The sequence below is a fragment of the Orbicella franksi genome, chromosome 7 (genome assembly GCF_964199315.1).
Source record: "Orbicella franksi chromosome 7, jaOrbFran1.1, whole genome shotgun sequence".
NCBI classification, from domain to species: Eukaryota; Metazoa; Cnidaria; class Anthozoa; order Scleractinia; family Merulinidae; genus Orbicella; species Orbicella franksi.
The window spans coordinates 20494737-20516615 of NC_138151.1; the positions used below are offsets into that span (position 1 = coordinate 20494737).

A 21879-nucleotide genomic window follows, 5' to 3' on the forward strand; every position below is an offset into this window, starting at 1 on the left:
ACAGTGCTATTTGAGCCACCTCGTAAAAAACCCTCAACAAATGATCATGCGGCGAGTAAAAAGTCACACATGGCCAAACCAGAACGAAGTTGTCATTGATAAAAACCTGGGCTGATAGTTATAGGCAGGGTAGCAAAGTCGGGGTAACAGGATAAGCGCTTGCCTCCCACCAACAAGGCTGAGTCCGATTCCCGAGAGATAAAGTCCACTACTGCCAACGCCAAGATATATTAATCCATAGTTAATTGAGGGAAATGGTTAAGAAGGCCGGTAAACATCAAAGAAGCAAACAAACAGACCAAGATTTATTTTGGAAGGCCCTTGACACTGCACATTTTTCGTTTTATGTTCATTGGCTATGTATGAATTACATAATCGCAATGCTTCTACAATGTATTGGTAAGTTATATGAGCAAACGTAACCACCTTTTGTATTTTGCCAGGCTTTATGCAGGGTCAACCCCCAGAATAGCAAACAAAAACATACAACGAAGAACTTTGCCAAGTTTCCTAACCATTTCCCTCAATTAACTATGATTAATCACATCGGAAATAAGGAAGAGACTACAAAATAAAATACATTATAGCTCAGTCTTTCAACGCTCTGCCTCATTCATCCGTTCTCTCTGAGCACGGACAGACCTTACACTAACACTTGAGATAGCTCTTTCTTTGTGATGAGAAACGACCTTATTGGCTGCATAAATACATAGCAGTCCTTTACTCTACTCTTATCAATGCAAAACGTTTCCAAGTAAACCAATGAGCACAGGAGCATTAGCAATTATATAGACAACATTTGAGGTGGTCTTTTGTCATCCTTACCTTCTTCTTCTTCTTTGTCTTTTTAGATTTGTCCACCTGCGCGTATTCGTCATTTGCTGGCACTCGGTTTTTCTTCTTTCTCGATTGATCCACCTGCGCATAATTAGGCTCGGCCGCTGGACCAGAGGCTTGCAGACTCTGAGCAGCTTCTCTGCTGACGGAATTATATCCATCGTCCAATTCATAAGGATTAGCGCTGCCACTACAAAAAATTAAAATATCCATTTACTAATGGAACGCCTTAACAATTCCAATACCTATTTTCGGAGGTGGCAAGGGATCATATCATTAACGAAAGGGATTTCAAATCTTAAACATTTTAGACACAAAACAATATCGGGTGATATTGTTTCAAAAGAAAACCTAAAACCCTTAACATGAGCATAACAGACCTAAATTTTCAGCGAGCACAGTAAGGAAACTTACTTGGTGACCTCCAGTGCTAAAGATGAGAAAGATTCCTATTTGTAGAGGGGAGGGGAGGGTGGTTTTTCGTGGATGATTTCGGACGTTTACATTTTGCGAGGACAACAAGTGAGGTGTGAAATATCAGAAACCTTTGTAAACAGTAGCTGATCTTCGTGGTTTTATTGCAGAAGACACGGTTGTGTAAATCGTAACTGATAAACTGCTGCTATTGTGTATGCCATATTTATTTGAAAGGTGGGGTCCTGAAAACTCTTTATCTGAGTAGGAATTTGCATTTGGTGCCCAAAACCCAAAGTACCTATAAACACATTAAGTTGCACTCAGAAAGGATTATTCTACTTTTGTTTTTCCTTCGTGAATGACAAACGAGTCTCATTATTTGCTGAAAGAAGATGGTTTCCCAAACTGTCGTAGAAGATAAAGGATTTTCGAGCTGCAGAAATACTGCTAACGAAGCGTCAACAGCACCTTTAGCAGGAGTTACATAGCCACAATAAATACAATTTCAAGTTTAAATCAAGCACAGTATTTGATGCCTTACATTGTATTGAATTAACAATAACACCTTTGCTATCTTGACTAAGGAATAATGAATATCTTTATAGTTTATCTCTAGAACTTACAGCTCGTCTCGGGATGTGTCCTCTGCAAACAAGATACCAAAAACAAGACGTTACGACAAAAGCAACTAAAACAAGTGAGTCTCAGAAAACCAGGCATTACCATTGTAACAGCACAATTCGCAAAATCAGTTTCACAGCTGAGGCCAAGAAGTCTTTTTTTTAATATGTGAGAAAATTACTTCATCGTAATTGACTGACAGGAGGAAAATTTATCGTTCATTTTTAATTTGCACTGCAGTGCAAATTAATAGAGGTGCGTTCGTAATTTTCCCAGTTACATAATAAATGTGCAACAGTATTGGTATGAAAGCTCAAGCAATAAATGATTTACACTACTCGTGCATATTTGCACTCGCCCAAGGTTCGAGCAATTTGGAAATAATTTTTAAAAATCACTTGCAGTTTAAATCATCAACTGTATTTGTATTCTGGCATAAATTGACAACCTATACTAAATAATCTGATTCTAATGGATTTCCTCAACGAACCACGGGGTTAAAAAATTTCTTTCGGGAGCCTGAAAATTGTCACAAGGAAGATTCTTGCAGTAAGCTTTTGGCGGCTGTATTTGCGTTATGTTACTGCAGTTGATTCCAACTTCTTGTTCAAATACACTTAACTTGCACTTTGACACCTTGCGATAGGGTTTCGTTTGGAAAGTTGGCAAATCAAATCTAAGAAGTGTGGGGGCAGAGTTTATATGTCAACGGGAAATCTATAAACCTGTGATGTCAACTCTACCAGCTCACTACTGGGCTGCGGACCGTTCACATCAATTGGAATGTTACTGCACTGCTAAGTAATGAGGAAACATTTCATCATACCATCACTTGAAGGCTTTCTTCGTCTCCAAAGAACAATTATCACGATGATACCAATGATGAGTAGAACACCTGCTGCAGCTGCTCCAGCATATATAGCAGCGCCCATCCCGTTATCTTCATCACCACCACCAGTCTGGGGACCATCACCACCTTCTGGCTCTAAAACACGCAACAGGAAAGAAATCAAACTGATGAATGTTAAGGCTATAGAATACACTTGGCTCCTTAGAGTTGGGGGAACTCTAAAATTGGTGCAATTCTCACGTATGGACACGATAAGATTATAAACCAGATAAAATTGTGCTAATTAGAGCGGTTTTCAACTGAGTGCCCTAAAGTAATCACTCTGGCAAGTCACAAAGGACTATGATGTCTGTAAATTTTACCTCTATTACGCGGACACGGACTCCAAACAATTGACTGAAGTGATTATTTCTATTGTTTAAAACCTTTGTTAAAAGAACACTTGTACTTACATTATACCATCCAACATCCCTGATAAAGTAGATGACTTAGTTCAAATAATGAACCTCCAGAGACAGAAGCCATCGCTAATCAATAATCGCCTTTCAACTAATCTTTGTTTTTATTTTCACTTTTAACATTTTCATTTCGGCTGTATGAAAGATCACCTCCATCGCATCCTTGACCTATCACGTCTTAAATTTGTTTACAAAGAAGTTCTTTCTTGTAATTGATCACGTCACCCTCAGCTTCGGGGTATTATCTGTTAATTAATATAATAAACACAAAAACATCGATGGACTTCCGTATACTTTACGAAACAAATCCAGACATTTCCCACATTCAGTAGAATGGAATTCGACACATAAAAGACGTGTTTTACAGGAATTTATTTTAAGCGGACACTAGAGCATTCACTTCCTGTGATAGTCTACCTTGCTTCAAATTGAGCGTTGTGGCTTATGTGGTGCGCAGCTCTTTCCTTCGGAAAAAAAAATTGTTGAAAAATGTTTTTTGGACGACGTGACCCTGTCAATTTCCACAGCGATCTGATGATTATGAACGTAAACACTTACAAACAATCTTCTCTTCTTTCTGAATGAAAGAGCTGCGGACTGCTGCAGAACTGAGCCACAACTCTCGAGTTGAATGGGGAAAGAAAGTGAACTTATTCGAGCGGTGAATGCGCGTATTTCAGTACTATCACGCAAGTTATATAATTATTTTAAATCTCAATTTCAAGCCATGTTCAATTATGCATCTTCAGGTTTAAACGAGAAGGAACTTTTTCAGCGAATGAAAAATTGTGTTCGATAAAGGTAAAATTACCTTAAATTTTTCAAGATGCTGACTTCCTCCAGTCCAAATTTGATCGAACCGTGGAAAAATGTAGTGGAATTTTTAATCAGATAAAACTCATTTTAGTGATAATGTAAAACAAGAATAACTTTTAAAATGCAAATCGATGGGGTTGCTTTATATTGATACCTTCTTTCGACTTTAACAGGAAGCGGGCTAAATTTAGTTCTTATTAACCGAGCGGGAGGTCTGTATGGCAGAATCTTGACCTCGGCCGTGAGTACAGACTGAACGCAGCTATTTAACGGCCAAACAAAAAAGCGTAATGTCATTGGCTCGTAGTCGCTGCCACTTGGCTTGCAAATTGACATGCAAAAACGTTGGTCTAAAACAGGTTGAACTCACTGAGACATATGTTTTCAATGTTTGTAGCTTGTATTGACCAACAGAATTTTTTACAAGTCGCTCTTTAGTCTATTATTGAGTACTTTTTACTTCTGGGCTTGCAAAACCTCAACCGGTGTTTTAAATACCTGATTTGAGCTTTGATTCACCAAAGTTTGCTCTCTTCCATTAAGTATTTTTAGCGGAAACAAGCCAAATAATTTTGCATTTTGTTCCGTTTGCAACTTTCTCGTGGTGAATGTTAAGGGTAGAGCGGTCTAGAGTCTAAATGGGAAAATTCAGACCCTGGTCAATATCGATTTTAACCAATCATATTCGCGAATTTGGTAGTTCCTTGGCCTTGCGAGACAACCATATAATAAAGTATCTTTTGAGTAAGTTTCTGCAAAATCAAAAGCCTTAACCGTAGTATTTGTTCTTGATATTACTACACTAAGAGTTCTATCTTGCAGGAATGCAAAATTTCATGATATCAAAACTAGGCATCCAAAATAATAACAAGAACAGTATTCTTGTGAGCCAACATCTTAACCTATAAAAGCTCAATCGGCGGACATTAAGCAAATGACTTTTGTTTCGTCACTCTTTAAGGAAGGAGTTGTAAAATTCCCAAAATTTGATTGAAAATCCGCCTCACAAAACCTGGAAACCAAGCTATGAGCCCTTCCGCGCTCCACAACCAACCCATCTCCTACCTGCAGCTACATCCAGAAGGACAAAAAACAGGCAACCGTGACACTGATTAAAATAGGGAGGGGCGGGGAACAGCGCCTCTGAGGAAAGCACCCACATTCAAGAAAACGCTCACTCTAAGCAAACCGCTAAAACGCACTTTGTTCTGAGTGCACATGCAGTCCTAGCTCATTTGCATATTTTAACGACGCTGACTGCAAAGGTAATGCTGGTGGCTCTTTGTTCTTAACTCCGTTTTGAATTAAACTGCATAAGAAAAGTGTCAGATAAATTGGTAGTCATTATACTAGTCTTACAAAAACATGGCTACAATCGTAAGCAAAATTACAAAACATAGACCATACTATCTGATGCCTTGATTCTCTTGACCTTTCCTTCTTCTTTCAAACTTTCACCAAATTCGTTTGTTGCAGTAACCACAAATTCATACACCTTGCCGCTTTCCAATTCAACTGTCAATTCTGTAACAGAATTCGCAGTTGTCTCTAATTTGATCCACTCTCCTGGTTTACCATCAGTCACTATTCTTTGATACACAGTGTACTGTGTGATGACTTTTCCATTATCTTCCGGTTCACTCCACTTCAAGGTAATTGTATCATCTGTTACTTCATTTGGCAGATCATCAATTGTCGCTGCTGCTGGGACTCCTTGGTTTACCAAAATACCACTATCAGTTATCATTATCGACTTTAAAATTTAAATTTCCCTGGGCATAATCCTTTCAGGTCATTAACTCAAACTGACTATTTGGTGTTACCATACATGGGTATTTGTTGACAGTCACAGAAATAAAGCAAACTGTGGAATTTTCGCTCGAGAAAACTAGCTTAGTGTATTGTCATAACAAATCCCCATTATTAATCACCATTGTTAAAGTCGGGGGCGGTTTATGTTGTATTATCAAGGAAATCTACTCCCGATTTCTCTGTCTCTGAAAAGACTAAACGAGCTCTATTTATACTAGGGATGGATCATCCGCCTGGGACAAGCTTGGGAAAAGAACGTTTGTTAGTCTGATAATTTGTGTGTATGAAATACGGGCAAACAGACGAATCATCCGTCCAGACGAATTAAAACTAAAACTAGGGCGTGCGGTCAATGATCCGTTTGTTTATCCATATTTATACACAGGCAAATTATCAGAAAAACTACTGTTCTTCGCCCAAGTTCGTCCCAGACGGATGATCCGTCTCTAGTATAAATCGAGCCGTCCTTACTACTGGTTTTAATTTTATTCTGTATTGTTTCTTTCAGGTGTATATTATGTACGTATTTGAAGTAACTTACATCATTTGAAGATGACTCATCAACAACTGATAATCCAAATACAAAAATCGTGATAGCATGACGGTATTAAAGTTTGTTACCTTCATACTTAGTCCTCACTTTCTTTTCTGCGGCAGGTCCCTCAAACACAGCATTCCTCGCAAAAACCTGCACAGTGTACGTGGTATTTCTCTCCAGCTCTCCAACAGACACACTGGTTGTACCAGGGCCAGTAGTATTCTCATTCTTTATCTCAGCGCTACTGTTTCGTATGACCACTCGGTATGCTGTGATAGGACTCCCTCCATCATCAGTTGGTGCAGTCCACTTTACTTCTAGTGAAGTGGCTTGAATGTCTAACTTTGCGATGATTGGGGAGCCTGGCTTTTCTAAGGGAATGAAAAACAAATGGATAACACAATAGCTATTAAAATACGCACACCGTAAACTGCCGCTTATAAGCCCTGGGCTTATAAAACTTTGTAGCGGGTTTGGATTGGTCTTATAATTGGAGGGGCTTATATTTGGGGGGCAGGGGCCTTATAAGCGGAATAACAAAAAACCGTTTCGAAATGAGCTAAAGCAGTGTTGATCGAAATACGTATTTCCTATACTGGTTTCTATTTAAGTTTTAAAACATAATAAATCGAATTCATTTCAAGCAAGAGGGGGGCTTTTACCCAGGGAGGGCTCACAATCGGAAATAACATTTTGTTTAGAGGCACATGTAGATGGGCCCATAACCTGGGTGGAAGAAGGGGGAGGCTTACAACCGGGAGGGCTTATAAGGGTATAAGCCGCAGTTTACGGTATTTCACAATTAATAGTTTCATTACTCGAGGTTATTCTGTACACCAATACCTTTCTAATGCAACATCAACTACGAAACATTAAGGCTAGAGATAGCCTGCATAATTAATAACTAGCTTATAATATTTCTACCAAATGTGAATACGCCAAATACATTTCATTTTCAAACGAAGTCGCGAAAACTGACTACTACTCTACTGTAAATGATTGTTGATTTGATGATGAACTTTGACTAAATCATTCATTAGCTAGCCTTATCATAGAAAGAAAAACATAAGATATAGCTCACTTAAAAACTACCTTTTCAGTAATCCATGAACTCTGCTCAATTAACGGTTACGTGTTTCGCCGCCGTCAATCATTTCAGGAATAATAAAAACAACAACAACAACAACAACAATAATAATAATAATAATAATAATAATTTAATACAAAAGGAGTGTTTATTGTGACAAAAACTAGAGCTAAGCTTTACAAAGTGCTATAATATTTACATAATTTGATGTCTGTTAAACTTGTAAAACATGTTTCCGTATCTAATCATGATATCATGGTTACTACAACTAATACTAATACTACTGTAATCATCATAACAGTAATTAACATATTCCATACAAATTGGTATATACAAGGTAAAAGTAAGTAAAAGAAATAAACTATTAAAACCTATTTCAACAGTGTTAACATAATGGCTCCCTCCTGGGTTTCAACGTCAATATCGGTATATTACAAGGTAATAGCAAATAAAAGAAATAAACTATTAAGACCTATTTCAACAGTGTTTACATAATGGCTCCCTCCTGGGTTTCAACGTCAATATCAATGTTCTTAAAGTCACAAAAGGCTTTCCTTCTAGCTCTTGAACCTCTTAGGCAGATTAGTGCGGATCTTAGTAAAGCGAAGGATGTCCTTGCTCTTATCCAGGAGATTGTTTTAGCATAATGTTCTCCTTTCTTGATGGATATCAGCTGCGCCAGTCTGGAATGGTATTGCAAGCACTCGTTTCCCATGCCGCCTGTTGACGTGAAAATAAGGGGTGTAAAAGTTCCTTGTTCGATATCCAAGACCCTCCTCGCGTAAAAGCGCTTCTTCTCGTTCTCATGATTGCGGTATATCTGTTGGAGCTCTAGGTCCCTATACGAATCAGCATTAGGGCGACAAACCCTCACGTCAAAGAATGCTGATCGTTGGTTCTCCCAGAACCCGCGCGCATGAATATCTAATCTCGCATCTGGAGCTCGATTAGAACCTCTTCCCAGGTGTTCACCCGAGATGTCTTGCAGGACAGGCTCAATCTCAACATCGGTAATAATAATAATAATAATAATAATAATAATAATAATAATAATAATAATAATAATAATAATAATAATAATAATAATAATAATAATAACAATAACTTTATTATTGTGTCAAAAGGCAGTAGCTGAGGGGAGAAGTCCCTGTACTAATCGCGGACACCAAACTAGTAACCTAATTAAAATCATTTGTTCACCTCTGAATTACAAAATATTTGTGGGCACTTATACAGTATATAGAAACCTAATTACAACCGTTAACTTAGCCAAAAAGATTACGAATATATTAACATTATATATCTTAAACCCTATTAAAATATTTAAATTATGTATATTAATTGTAAAACTTATATAAACGAACAGTTATTCTCGGCATAGGTTGCAGCCTCGACAGTCACTAACATTAGCAGTTAGCGCAGTAAGATCCTCATTACGTATGACGCTTTTAAATTGCTTCAAAGAGGGTAGATTTCTTATTCTAGGAGTGAGATCATTCCACAGTTTGGGCCCCTGGTAACGAAGTGAGTGTTTTCCATATGTCACCGAGGAGAATCGTGGTGGAACAAATTCTCGTTTCCTTAAGTAATATGAGCCACTGTCCAATTGGAAAAGATTCCAAAGTCTCTGTGGTAGTAATTTATGCTTAATCTTACACATGAAGATAGCAATATCCTGTAATCGTCTGTTGTACAACGATGGTATGTCTGCTTTTGCCAGTAGTTTCTCGTAGCTAGAATGTTTATCCTTAAATACAACCCTGAGTCCTCTTTTTTGTAAGCGCTCAAGCTTTCTCTTGTCGCTAGCCTTACAGAAGTGCCAGGTGAGGTGACAATAAGTAAGGTGTGGTAAGATTGCAGTTTTATATAGTTGCAGCTTTGCTTCTGTTGGTATCAGGTTTTTCAGTCTCATGAGGACTCCGATCCTTTGGCTTGCTTTTTTACACACGTTGTTGATATGATGGCTAAAGTTCAGCTTACTATCTATCGTCACTCCTAAAAGGTTTAGCTTCTCTGTCGACTCAATTATGTTGCCTTGAATACTCATGGTCGGATTTGTTATCCCTCTTTTGTTCTGCATTGCCATGGTTTTGTATTTACTATAGTTACCCTTGAGCATGTTGTCTTCATACCATTTAGATGCTTTTTCTGCATTCCCGCCAAGTGATGACTCTACGTTTGCGAGATCCTTTCCTGCTTCCTAAATCTGATGGTCATCTGCGTACATAGAAAGGTTCATATTAATTTCGTAGGCCAGGTCGTTCTGGAAGATGTTCCAAAGAAGTGGTCTTAACGCAGATCCTTGTGGGCATCCTCTGTTTACCACTTGCCGAGAACTTGTTTGTGATCCCATTCTTATTCTATTAAGTCGGTTGGAGAGATATGAGCGTAGAAGATTGACGGTGTTTTCCTCAAAACTATAGGCTCTTAACTTATTAAGCATGAGTCATGGGTGAAGTGAATCAAACGCTTTTGACATATCCGTAGATAATATAGCTACACACTGGTGCCCGTCCCTCGCAATTTTCCATTGTTCCACCAGTGAGACAAGGGTTGTCTCGCAGCTATGAGATTTGCGGTAGGCGGTAATGCAATCTGATAGGCGACTTTCGAATTGAGAAGTGATTTGTTTGCTAATCAGCTGCTCAAAGACTTTGTCCACAGCAGAAAGGACAGTAACCCGTCTGTAGTTCTCTTTGTGGAGTGGATCGCCTTTCTTGAAGACAGGTATCCACTCTCCCCTTTTCCATTCACTTGGCCACTTTCCACTGGAGATGCAGGAGTTATATAACTTAGTAACGGGTGTGGCTAATTCCTTTGCTCCCAGTTTCAGTACTTTTGCCGGGATAGCATCATTACCCGTTGCCTTATTTGTTTTAAGCGATTCCAGTGCACACACTACTTGTGTTGTGTTGGTAGGCTCAATAATTATTGCTTGTTTATATTGACAACGAGATCTAATCCGAGCTAGACTTGGGTGGTTGCATGGTTGTTTCTCTGATTGCTGAGCCCTGTATCCGCCAACACTGTCGGCAAGGGTGGCAAAATGACATGCTAGAGTCTCGGCAACGGTTGTTTTATCACTAACTACAGTGCCGTTAACTTGGAGGTTAATTTCTGCTTGTTTGTTGGTACAAGTTTTCGATCCCAAAAACGGTTTAAAGGTTTTGAAAAATTCTTTTGAATTTGTCGTTGGTTCATTGGCTTTCTTTTTCCAATATTGTTTAATTGCAATCCTGCGTTGTCTCGTTGCTTCATTGCAGCACCTTTGTTTAACCTCCCAGTTGTGTGCAGATTCGTCTTTGTAATACTTTGAAGTGGCTCTTCTTTTTGCCCTTATAGCATTTTTCCACGATGTCGTCATGTAAGGGACATCCTCAGATCTCACTCGCATCTTTTTCAAGGGAAAGCATTCATCCACTATATCCTTCATTAGTGTTTTTCAGTAATATTCCTGGTCGTCTACGTCATCAAACAGATCTCCCAAGTGCCATGGAGCTGCGGCTAGCTTATTTGCATACACTTTCATGTCACAATTCTTATAGTTCCTGAAAGTGATAATTTTATCCTGATAACGCTTAACTGTCTCCTTCATCAAACCATATATTAACAGGTGATCGCTCAAAGCTGTATCGTAGGTACCACATTGCTTGAACATCTCAGGTCTGTTACTAAGCAGAACATCAATTAAAGTGCTGGTGGTTGTCGCACCTCTCCTTTCAATTCGAGTAGGTTCCTTTATTAAGCATTCCAACTCCTGCTCCGATTCCAAGTCAATAAGCAATTTTCCTTCTCTCCTATTAGGTCGTAACCTATCGAGATTTAAGTCGCCGATGACAGCAACAGTACCTTTCTGGAGAGAGGCCCAATTGCAAATATGGCTTAATTCGTCTTCGAGTGCGAGCTGGTAGTATCCATTTAGCGCTCTCGGTGGTCGGAACATCCTAATCATAATCATCTCCTTTCTACCGACTGTTATCTCCAGCGCGATTGCTTCGATGCATTTGTATATTCTGTCGAACTTCAGCCTTTTACAAGGGATTACAGCAGATACAAAAGCCAGAATGCCTCCTCCACCTTTCTTTCGATCATTGCGAAACAGTGAGTAACCTGGTATACTGAATTGACTGTTCGGGTAAGTTGAGTCAATCTTCGTTTCCCCGATGAAAATAATGTGCGCTTTCAGTTTGTGGATCACATCGACACGCTCGTCGAACTTATTCTGGATGCTGTTCATGTTAAGATGACACAAAAGCAATTCTCTGCTGGAATTCGAGTTCTTGAGGTGAGATAAGATCCTGATTTGCATTTCTTCGATTACCAGATTGATCATGCATGTCAACAGAAACCCCGGTTTGTTCTAACCTGACCGAGTCTTCTGAGAAGAAAGATTCACTCAGTGGTGGTAGAGAACAGAGGGCACATGCCCAACCAATGTCTGGGTGAGCCAAATAATAACGAAATACATTCCTCGACATATTGAGACATTTTGCGTGGAACCATGATTTGCATATAGCACACAAGATGGCTTCTTGGTTGCTTCGAACGTTCTTGTGGCATTCGCCGCATGGATATTTCGCCGTTGGCTTTTTACCAGGGCCAGGGTTTGATGAGACATCACCGCAAATAAGGTGTTTCCCGATTTGAAAAGAAATAGTCCCATTTGATGTGTGAAGAATGCGTCCAGGAAGATAGTACTTTCCGCGGTGTTTGACTTTATCGCACAGTACTGATTGGTTTCCCAGAAGTGCTGTTATCTTCGGAGGTTTGTCTCTCGCAATCCGAAGAGATGGTTCTTGTCGAGTTTTGTTAGTCAGGAAACGCGAACCGACAAATAAAGCTAACAGGTACACTTTCAAGGCGATGCTTACAGAGCCTGTTTTCGCGTGGCCGCCCGCCATGCTTTCCACGCATATATCACAGTTTAATGACTTTACGCTGCTGGATAATAAAAACCTTTCTACGACAAATATCTGATCAATTCTGATGTGTTTCCTGGTGTCTTTGCAAAACGTTCATTTTTTTTTTTTTACCAAAACGGCAAAGGTCACTCACACTCCTCCACGTTGCACCAACCTACTTACGCCCCTACAGCAGTTTCCTTCAACGGGTTTCGAAGGTCACGTGTCTGGATTGTGATTGGTTGATTTCGAGCCATGTTCTATCTTTTTTTTTCTAGGTTCACTGGATCTTGTCGTAATTATGACTGACGGCCGCCAAAAACGCAATCGTTAGTCAGTTTAGTTTGGAACTTCAAAGTCCGCGTGTTATTGAAAGGAGTAGTAAAAAGAAACTAGAACACAGCACAAAATAAATCATTTAGAAATTACGATAAAAGCGACCTACTTATTTGTTCTATTTTCACTGTCTCGAAATCGGCAGGAGTGAGTCCATTGTCAGCAACGCACTTGTAACCACCAAAATCTTGATCCTCGTTCATCTTCACATCCACTGTGATCTGTGTAGCCGTGACACTGTTTATTGAACTTCCACCAGGTTTGTACCAGGTAAGTGCTGGTGTAGGAACACCATCTGACTTGCACGTTAACGCTACTGTCTGACCAATCCAAGACTTATCAGCTGATGAAGTGACTTCTGTTATTGTAGGCGGATCTAAAAATTTCAAAAAAACATCCAATATCAACAAGACTAGATAGCGATGGTTGGTAACACCAAACATGTTTCACAATATGTATAGTGGGTTGTATTTCTTAGAAAATAAAATCTGACTCTTCAATGTCAGTTCACCTTCGCCTTCCAGATACAGAGTCTAACCACTGAGCTATCAGAGACTGTCTGTGAGCAAGTCCATACAACCACTAGGTTAACATGCACTAAGGCTCTGTTCCTGAGATCAAAGGATAACTGTACCATAATCTGTAACGTGGAATGGCGACTTGGATAAAGTGGATAAATGGAGATGCTTGCTCAAGTCCTTGCAGCCTAACAAGACGTGTTTGAAGAGCCAGAAGAAATGCCTAAATAATTTCATGTGTAACCCGGAGAAAGAGAGTGATTCACTGTGTGATACATATGTTTCAACTTCGCAAGTTAGGAGAATAAAATGTATGTCATAGAGCAGGTAGAGTTCCTAAGTGTAACAAAGCTTTCAAAATGACTGTCCTTCCCCCCGGTCTTCCTTCTCACCAAAAAGAAAACCGCCTCTGTCAACCAGAATTTATCGCACTGTAATAAATTTGCGCGAATCTTAATAATAAACAAAAGGTTTCAGCAGAACTGATTATTTCATGATTACATTGTTTCATTCCTTTAACTTCAAACATTGGAGTGTTGGTAACAAACACAGCGATATCTTTGTGAATAAAATATACAATATTTCATGTCGATATTTGACTTAGTCAAGCCCTTTTGAAAAGGAAGTTAGAAGGCTGCTCGCGAAGTGATGGCCGGGATTGCTATTAATTCTAATGAATACTTTAAAATTCTTCAACATACTTCAAGCGTTTGACGTTAGCTATTAAATTGCATTACTAATGTAATTAAAAATTGTAAAGCATGAGTATCTAAAGCAATATTTTGAACTATTACTGTAATCACATTACCCCATACACGAAAGTGAATGTTAACAAACATAGATTACGTTACCGAGGAAAACTATAATTTTAAATTAATTATTAGTAATTACTTAGCTATATTGAAAGATTAACCGATGAAACCCATTTAAAGTTTTGATTGTATTTATTTCATCATCTCATGACTAAGTAAATTGTCACAGTAATCAGTGTACGCTCAGACTTGTTCACATCAATATACGCGGTGGTACATTATAGGACTGTGTATAATTAACAGTTACACAGAAAGCTAGTTCCTTAGCTGCTACAATTGATAGCTAAGGTGCTGCAACAGCTAATACAACTTTATGACATGATGGGATGTAGACTTACATTGTACTGTAACGTAAGCCTGCGCTGTCTTATCTCGTCCCACTCCATTGCTTGCAGTACACACATACAATCCAGTATCACTTCTGTCACTCGTTTGAATGCTCAGTTGCTTTGGCTGAGACAAAATTTGTCCGTCTTTTGTCCATTTGAAAGAAGGTTCGGGAAAACCTGAGGCATCACAGCTCACAACAATAGGATTTGTTTCATTTACTGTTAGGTTTTGCGGCAAGGCGGTAAACTGGACTGGAACTAAACAGAAAAGAACAATGAAACTAAATTAGCCGTCTGTCCACGGCTTTGCGTCTTCGCAGACTTGCCATTTTTATAGAATTTGTAAAGTCGAGTGTTGAAACGCATTACCTTTTACAATTAATAGATAGGTCGGTACACCACCCATGAATTCATTGTTTATTTGACCCTTAACGTTAACATAAGTGGAATTAGGAAGCACACACGACATAGACGACAGCAATGTTGGTGAATTGGTCTAAATTGTGCTAACTGCAAAATTTAATGAAAGCGGTTCTGTTGATCACTTTAGGTGAAAATAACCCACAGTCATCAAATGCCAAACATTTTACTTACCATTTACGTTAAGTATCACGGTGGCCTCTGGTCCATCTCCAACATCATTACGTGGTACACATTTGTACGTGCCATAGCGCTGAGACCGCTGTACATTGTTGATGGTGTATTGATTGTCATTACTGTCTTTGACGACATTTGTATCATTCAAATAGAACTTGTACCGTGACACTTGTGGCTTAGCTGCCGTGACGTGACATGTGAATGTTACTGATCCTCCTTGTGTGACGGTATTATTAGCTGCACTAGTGTTCAGTGTTGTACCTTCAGGTTTGTCTAGTAATGTTAATCAAGAAGGAACCTTAAAATCTAATTAATATCGCTAACTTTTTTCGTTGGAACCTAATTAAAATTATTCTAAAAAGGCTCTCACAGACCTCTCAATATTTAATCAAACTGGAATTACAATTGACGAGAAGATCTTCGGGAATATGGATAGCCGTGAACACTAAGGGCTGGTTTTCAACATTGCGTCTGCGTATATCGGGTTATCCTCATGCTTATGTGCCGGTGAAAGTCAACCTTAGTAAAATAATTTTGATATTTCGAAGTGATAGGGAAACATTCTAAGTATTAAGCTTAACTTAGTTACGAGGCTAGAAGCAATTAAACAAAATAGATAATTAACAGTCTTTTTAACTCTCCTCAGCATCAGGATTTAATGGTAAGCGTGACAAAAGTGCGGGCGAAAATAATGAGATAAATGTTGTATCACTGTCGACACAATCGGTTTTGTTGGTGATGTGAACATTGACATCAAGGCATAAGGTTAGGTGAAAAATACTCTAAAAATGGACGAAGCAATAGCAATTTGCGATGACCCTAGAAGAAAAAATTGGATGTGTCTGATCTTGCACCAAGAAGCTACGAGAGCACACGGCTAGTACCACAACCTCATCATAGGGCCGCGTTACTTTGGCGAGCATCAAGTATGTCGGGTAAACCACATTAACCTTAGTTGATAAAAAGTGCCGTTTTTTGTCACTGACTTATATATTTTGGCAAGACGTTTCGGCTAACTCTTAAGCCTTCATCAGTCGAATAAACGCTCGATGTTACGCGCGATTTAAAACTATTTTTAGCGTTCGGGTCTTTTACAGATATCCAAGCTTCTAAGAAAAGCCGCTGATCTCATTTGATAGTCGCAGAAGACTGTCAATAAGTTTTCAAGTCCCAAATTTGAAAGTAGACGTTGTTTTACTTTTCGAGCGCCGAAGGCGCGAGCCTTCTAGGGGGGTGTAAGGACATGCCCCGCCAGAAAATGTTTGAAGTTTAGATGCTTGGAGATCCTAGTTTCAGCGTTTTCCGGTCAGTATTTACCAGTCAATATTGGAGCCTAAAGAACAATTAAACCTATGACTATATTAACCATGGTTTGTGTTAAACAACTGCTCTTTCAACGGTCTCAATCCTTTGCTCTGCTCATTCGGCCTAGTGAAAAAGTAATGGATGGTGGTACTTCAGGGGTCTTCCAAGAACACGAGGAAGACCCCCGAAGCACTACCGAAGCATTACCATCCGTTACTTCAGAAGGAGTTATCCTCGGTTGTACAAAGGATTCTGCCCAAAACCACTGCGGATTCAGTAGTCTGCGTAGCTTGGCGGTTTTTAAGCAATTTGAGCGTGCTAAGAAAGCGGCGAAGCCGCAAGGAGCCTGGTAGAGAGACAACTAAGAAACCGCCCGCACGGCATTTTTTGTTAGTCCAGTACGCAGGCGTCGTGGATCAGAAGGCTAACCCATCAATCAAAATATTCGCTAATCTCCCAAGGGACAGCTCCAAGGAACAACAATGATTAAAATGGGCGGGTAAACAGAAAATAATTGAGAATGCGCTGTCGAGAGCGTTATCGCGCCTAAATATCCTTGGCGAATATCGCGAAATTGTTAACTGCCAAACACGAGCATGAAGCAGCCGTAAATGTGTGGCCGTTTTCCCAACAGGCTTTGGCCAAAACATGATTTTTACCGTGTTTCACTGTTTGCGCTCACCAGACAAGAATTGTCGTCTACGAGAATCAGTATCGTTGTTATTTCGTTGTTAAAGAGCATCATCGACGACCAAATTTTTTTGAAATATTATCCCTGAACTACACAGCAATGGAATTGTCGTCTGATGTTTTATGTCCTTTTGTTGTTTGAGGACTTCAATCGCGGCTTGCTTCACTTTCTGCAGGCTCCAGTAGATGAAATTATCCCGGGGGGGTACTCCCTTAAATGGGCTATATAGGTATGTGCGGCCCTAAAGGGTATGGTTTTTCAGCTGCTTTGGTCATAAACTGAATAGGGTATCGATTTTAGATGATTTTGGCCATTTTGGTCATAAATAGGGTATGGTTTTTGCACTCTAGCCTTGATATGGGTATGTTTTTAAAAAGAAGACACTTTTTCATCATTATCAAAAAGAAAATCAACAAAAGCCCTTCACAAATTATGTTTACGGTAATTTAACATTGGTCTGAACTAGGGAACTTACTATAACGCAGGTCTAAAACAGGGTTTTGATTTAAGGGTTAGGTCATAAATAGGGTTTCGAATTTTTGGTCAGGTCATAAATAGGGTAGGGAATATCGCAGATTTTGGTCATAAATAGGGTAAGGGTTTTGGGAAGCGGGCCGCAAACCCCCACCCGATTTTTCTGAGAGTACCCCCCCCGGGAAATTATGAAGTTCAAAAGCGTTTCTTATTTTACGTCCCGGGGGGGTACTCCCATAAATTTCGGATAGGTGTGTGCCGCGAAGGGTCTTAAACCCTGACCCTATTTAAGGATGAATCAAACGAAAATAGATACCCTATTTAAGGCCCAACCCCGAAAAATGACACCCTATGCAAGGGAAGAACAAAAACTCAAAATAGCTTGAACGGCGACTAACGACTAACCGCCACGACGAACAACGACTAACCGCCACGGGAAAACACAATCTTTATAAAAATTAACTTTAACGTATCATTTGTTTTCCGCTTAACTGGGTCTTTACGTACTGCTATTTTAGCTGATACAATTTAGGCACCCTATCTAAGGATCATACCGGGACACTATTCCAATATGGGCGAAAATGATACCCTATTTAAGGATCGAGAACCTCAAAAAACCATACCCTATCCCGCGGCACATACCTATATAGCCCATATAGGGGAGTACCTCCCCTCCCCGTTTTACGTACACAGGCATGGCACACACGATCAGATGATGTGTCTGATCTTTCTATTTCTGGACCAATTTCAGATTTCTGACAAAGTGCCATTTTGAAATCCTTCACGCTTGGAGACCTTGAAAAGGTTTTGAACGGAAATGTTTAAATTCTCCAAATTCGATCTCGAGCGGACAACAACAAAGTCTACAGTTATCGTTTACACTTCTCTCGATTCCTCCCTTGACAGGCTTTGCCCTTCGCCGCCATCGAGCAAACACCGCATCGCCATAGCATCGGATAGTTTTTTTTTTGATAGACTCTACAGTAGCACAGCGACTTTTCCCTGCCAAGTTGGCTGGAAGTTTCTTAATACGATCTGTGCTCTGATCAGCTGTGTTAATACGATTCACAAGACCTGTCATCGGGTTGTCAAAATATGTAATGGGGGGGGGGGGGGGGGGCAATAAAAAATGCGGGTAATCCAGGCAGGCGGTTCCTCGCGGCTTCACCGCTTTGTGCGCTCCCGCTCAATTTGCTTAAAAAATTGTTTAAACCGCCAAGCTACGCAGGCTACGGATTCAGTAATCCAGAAGGGTTCAAGATTCGCACATCTCTACGGTCTTCCGAAAACCCACAAAAAGAATCTAGCCATGCGTCCAATTCTGTCAGCCACGGGAACGTACAATTACAAGCTTGCAAAGTGGCTGGATGAGAAGCTAAAACCCCTGTCCGTCAATGACCACACAATCAGCGACATATTGCTATTTGCCGACGAACTCCATGAGATGGAAATCAACGACCACGACAATTTGGTGTCGTATGATCTATCTTCACTTCTCACTAACGTACCTGTGGATGAAACCATCGAAAGCATTGCAGAACGAGCCTTTAAAGACGACTGGTTTAACAAAGAACACAGTGTTAACACCACGAAGTCGGATTTGATAGAGCTGTTGAGAATCGCCATGATTATCAGCTCTTTCAGTTTGAAGGAAATCTGTACTTTGTTCTCTGTTTCTTCATCGTTACTTTAGTAGGTTTTATTCAACTGACTGGTCATTAAGGTAGTCCATGAGGTATGAAAATAATTGAAAGTATTGAAGGTGTTGACCCCAACACTGAACCGAACGCCATTGCTTTGTTTCGCTTAAATATTTGTAACACCTCAGTTTTCTTAGTTGATTAAGTATTCATTCAGCAAACCCAGTTCTAATTAGACAGCTGTGTACGCGTCATCAGTCCTCACTAAATGTGATCACAAACTTGACCGAGAGAGCGTTTTTCATCTTGGCAAACTTCGGGCATATCATAGAAATCCTTCGTTAGCTAGGAGAGGTAATATATTCAGATACTAATTTCAAGTACAAAATTTAACGATAGTACGGTTACGTAGGAGACAATCATCAGCCTGTGTATAGGATGGTCGATGGGTTTAAGAATTCATTCAACTGAGTGGTTGGAGCGACTCCGCTTCTAACTGGCCGCATAGAATTAGTTTCTTGTCAGGACATTATATTTCGTTATAATTCAGACTTCTTGTTTGGAGAAGTAACTAGCAATTAGGAAACTATGCTAAACAAACACAAATTTAAGCGATAACGAAATCCACTTAAGAGTGGATGTCTCTAAAAATCAAAGAAAAATAAAAAAATCGCGGACATGGTCAAAAATTCGTTTCGTCCCATTTTTTGTCTACAGGTAGCTATAGGTACTAGCTAAAGTGAAATGAGGTTATTTTGTGTAAATATTCATTTTGACGGGAATAAACCGTTATGAATTGCATGATCGAAAATGAGTGCGTGCGAGCTCGAAATTACGTAGTTTTCAGGCCGTCCTTAGATGAACTAAAATGCGACAGCAGGAATTCTCTAGTTATAACTATATACAGTTGGCCTTCCTTTACCAAGATATACTGATATTTTTTGTATCGTGTCCTTCCTGATGAAACCACGGGTTAATTACCAGAGGACGTCTTCGCCATTTTTAGTTCACGTCAAACCCGGCCTAATATATTGTGGCAAAAATGCATGTGGTAGTGTCTCAAAATTTCCAGCAATACTATCACGAGGGCTTATAAGGTAGGTCTTCAAATTTATCGTTTCATTTTTCTGGTATCTTCTACTGTTTCAATGTACCAACCAACCAAACTTCGGTAAAATTGTAAATGGCGCCGTATTGAAATGAACAACATCAACATTGCAGTGACACAAGCAAAGCATTGTTTGAGTCGCAGCCGCACTTAGCTTGTTATGTTTGCTTTGACATCAATAGTTCCTTACCTTAGAAATCTTTTATAGGCCCTTATTATGCTGCTTGGAAGATACTTTCGAAATACTGTCCTCTGCAAGTTGGTGTAAAGGGGGCCGACCGGCGCACTCATTGAAGCCACTGAGCCGGTGATGAGTAAACTTTAAAAGTTACTTGTTGTCGTCATTTTCTATAGCGTGTCGCCAGCCAGTTTCGTTTAGTCTACTTTGATCTTAATTTTGGCTTTTTTGACGTCCCACACACAAAAGATCCTGTACAACACGGCAGGCACCGCCAGCGATTTGCACAGGTTCCTGTCTGCGTGTCGACTGCGCGACATGTGAAATCTGTCACGTAACGAGATCAACTAACAATACATTCTGCCTCACGAATAAAATCTAAACAAATATATTGCCGTCATGAACAAAAAAGATACAGCTAAGAAACAGACTTTACAAAATGTCACAAATTTAAAACGTAGAGTGAAAACTTTATGGAACGAAAATAACGATTCAATTTTCCCACGGGAAACAAATGTAACCAGTTAACGAAAGTAAACAAAAAGCAAAAGCGTAATAATCGTCGGTGAAAGTAATAAAGATAACGGTTGCTTAAACTCCAGCAGAAAAAAAATGTGTTGTTCTTTCCTTGATATTGTTGGTGGCGTTTGTGGTGCAGAGGAACGCGCAAGGCATCCGTCCACTCAGACAGTATCGCTGTCATAGTGCAGCAAGGATATCAGAAGCCACAAGCGTTTTTTACAGTTTTCAGGTGTTGAGATAGAGAAAGACCTTATCTTAGCAAGAAGCGAGATTTTCGTGAAGCCCGTCAATTTTTCGGAAATGACTGTTTGCCCGTTACATCGATCAAGCCTTGGAATCGGATGGAGAAGAGCTAGTAGATTACGTTCTGTGCCTCAGGATGTCTCCGGTCACAAAAAGGAATCTGAAAAAGTACCCACAGCAGAAAGGGGAATTAGTTTGCAGCACTCAATACAAAATTTTGAGCTTACGAAAAACCTCGTACCCGTCGGATCAGGTAGGCGATTACAATGTTTATTCTCACTTTATGCAAGGATAAACATCCGTATAGCTTCTCATTTCACGCAGGGTACTTGGCGGGAATCACAGACTTCATATCCTTACCTCAAATCACTTCACTGCCGCGTAAAATAACGCCAAGTTTAACAGCAAAATTATTTTTGTCTCACGAGTTTTCAGGATTTTTGCAAATACTTTTACGTCGGAATCTTGTTCAAACACTGGCATTTACTCAACATTTTCACCTTCTTCAAGACTTAATCAAAAGGGGAACACTCGAATTGAAATATTTTACAGATATTAGAATTCCTTCCAACAATGCTCGGAAAAAAGGAAAGGAACGTAAAAGACAGACTTTTGACAAGGTAAAATACAGATTGGGTAATCAATTTGAGGTTTGTGGGGCTTTTTTCCTGGGCTAGGTTTGTTCTTTTGCCACATTCAGAGCTATTTGTTCAAGGGGGATGTGTAAAGTAGAAAATGCTCCAAATATTAAAGGAATTTGTGTACGATGTCGACAGTCCCTGGCAAAAA

The 21879-nt window shown here is 39.6% G+C and overlaps 2 protein-coding genes across 4 annotated transcripts in view; one reads left to right on the forward strand and one right to left on the reverse strand.

The window, feature by feature from the left end:
* Nucleotides 1–21879, reverse strand: part of LOC145492290 (neural cell adhesion molecule 1-like) — a 64770-nt gene that overhangs the window by 4301 nt on the left and 38590 nt on the right. The window contains exons 4-11 of one of the 3 annotated variants that reach the window (XM_081471702.1): nt 14927–15202; nt 14342–14590; nt 12783–13049; nt 6433–6720; nt 5407–5712; nt 2702–2860; nt 1878–1899; nt 826–1027 (exon numbers count right to left, since the gene is read on the reverse strand). In XM_081471702.1, the coding sequence (XP_081327828.1) occupies nt 826–1027; nt 1878–1899; nt 2702–2860; nt 5407–5712; nt 6433–6720; nt 12783–13049; nt 14342–14590; nt 14927–15202 (1769 nt within the window). The remainder of the gene's footprint in view (nt 1–825; nt 1028–1877; nt 1900–2701; nt 2861–5406; nt 5713–6432; nt 6721–12782; nt 13050–14341; nt 14591–14926; nt 15203–21879) is intronic. The other 2 variants (XM_081471703.1, XM_081471704.1) reach the window with 2 other exon arrangements.
* Nucleotides 16128–21836, forward strand: LOC145492470 (uncharacterized). Its single transcript, XM_081471919.1, has 2 exons — nt 16128–16519; nt 18649–21836. The coding sequence occupies exons 1-2, from the start codon at nt 16376–16378 to the stop codon at nt 19090–19092; spliced, it is 588 nt and encodes a 195-aa protein (XP_081328045.1). The 5' UTR covers nt 16128–16375; the 3' UTR covers nt 19093–21836.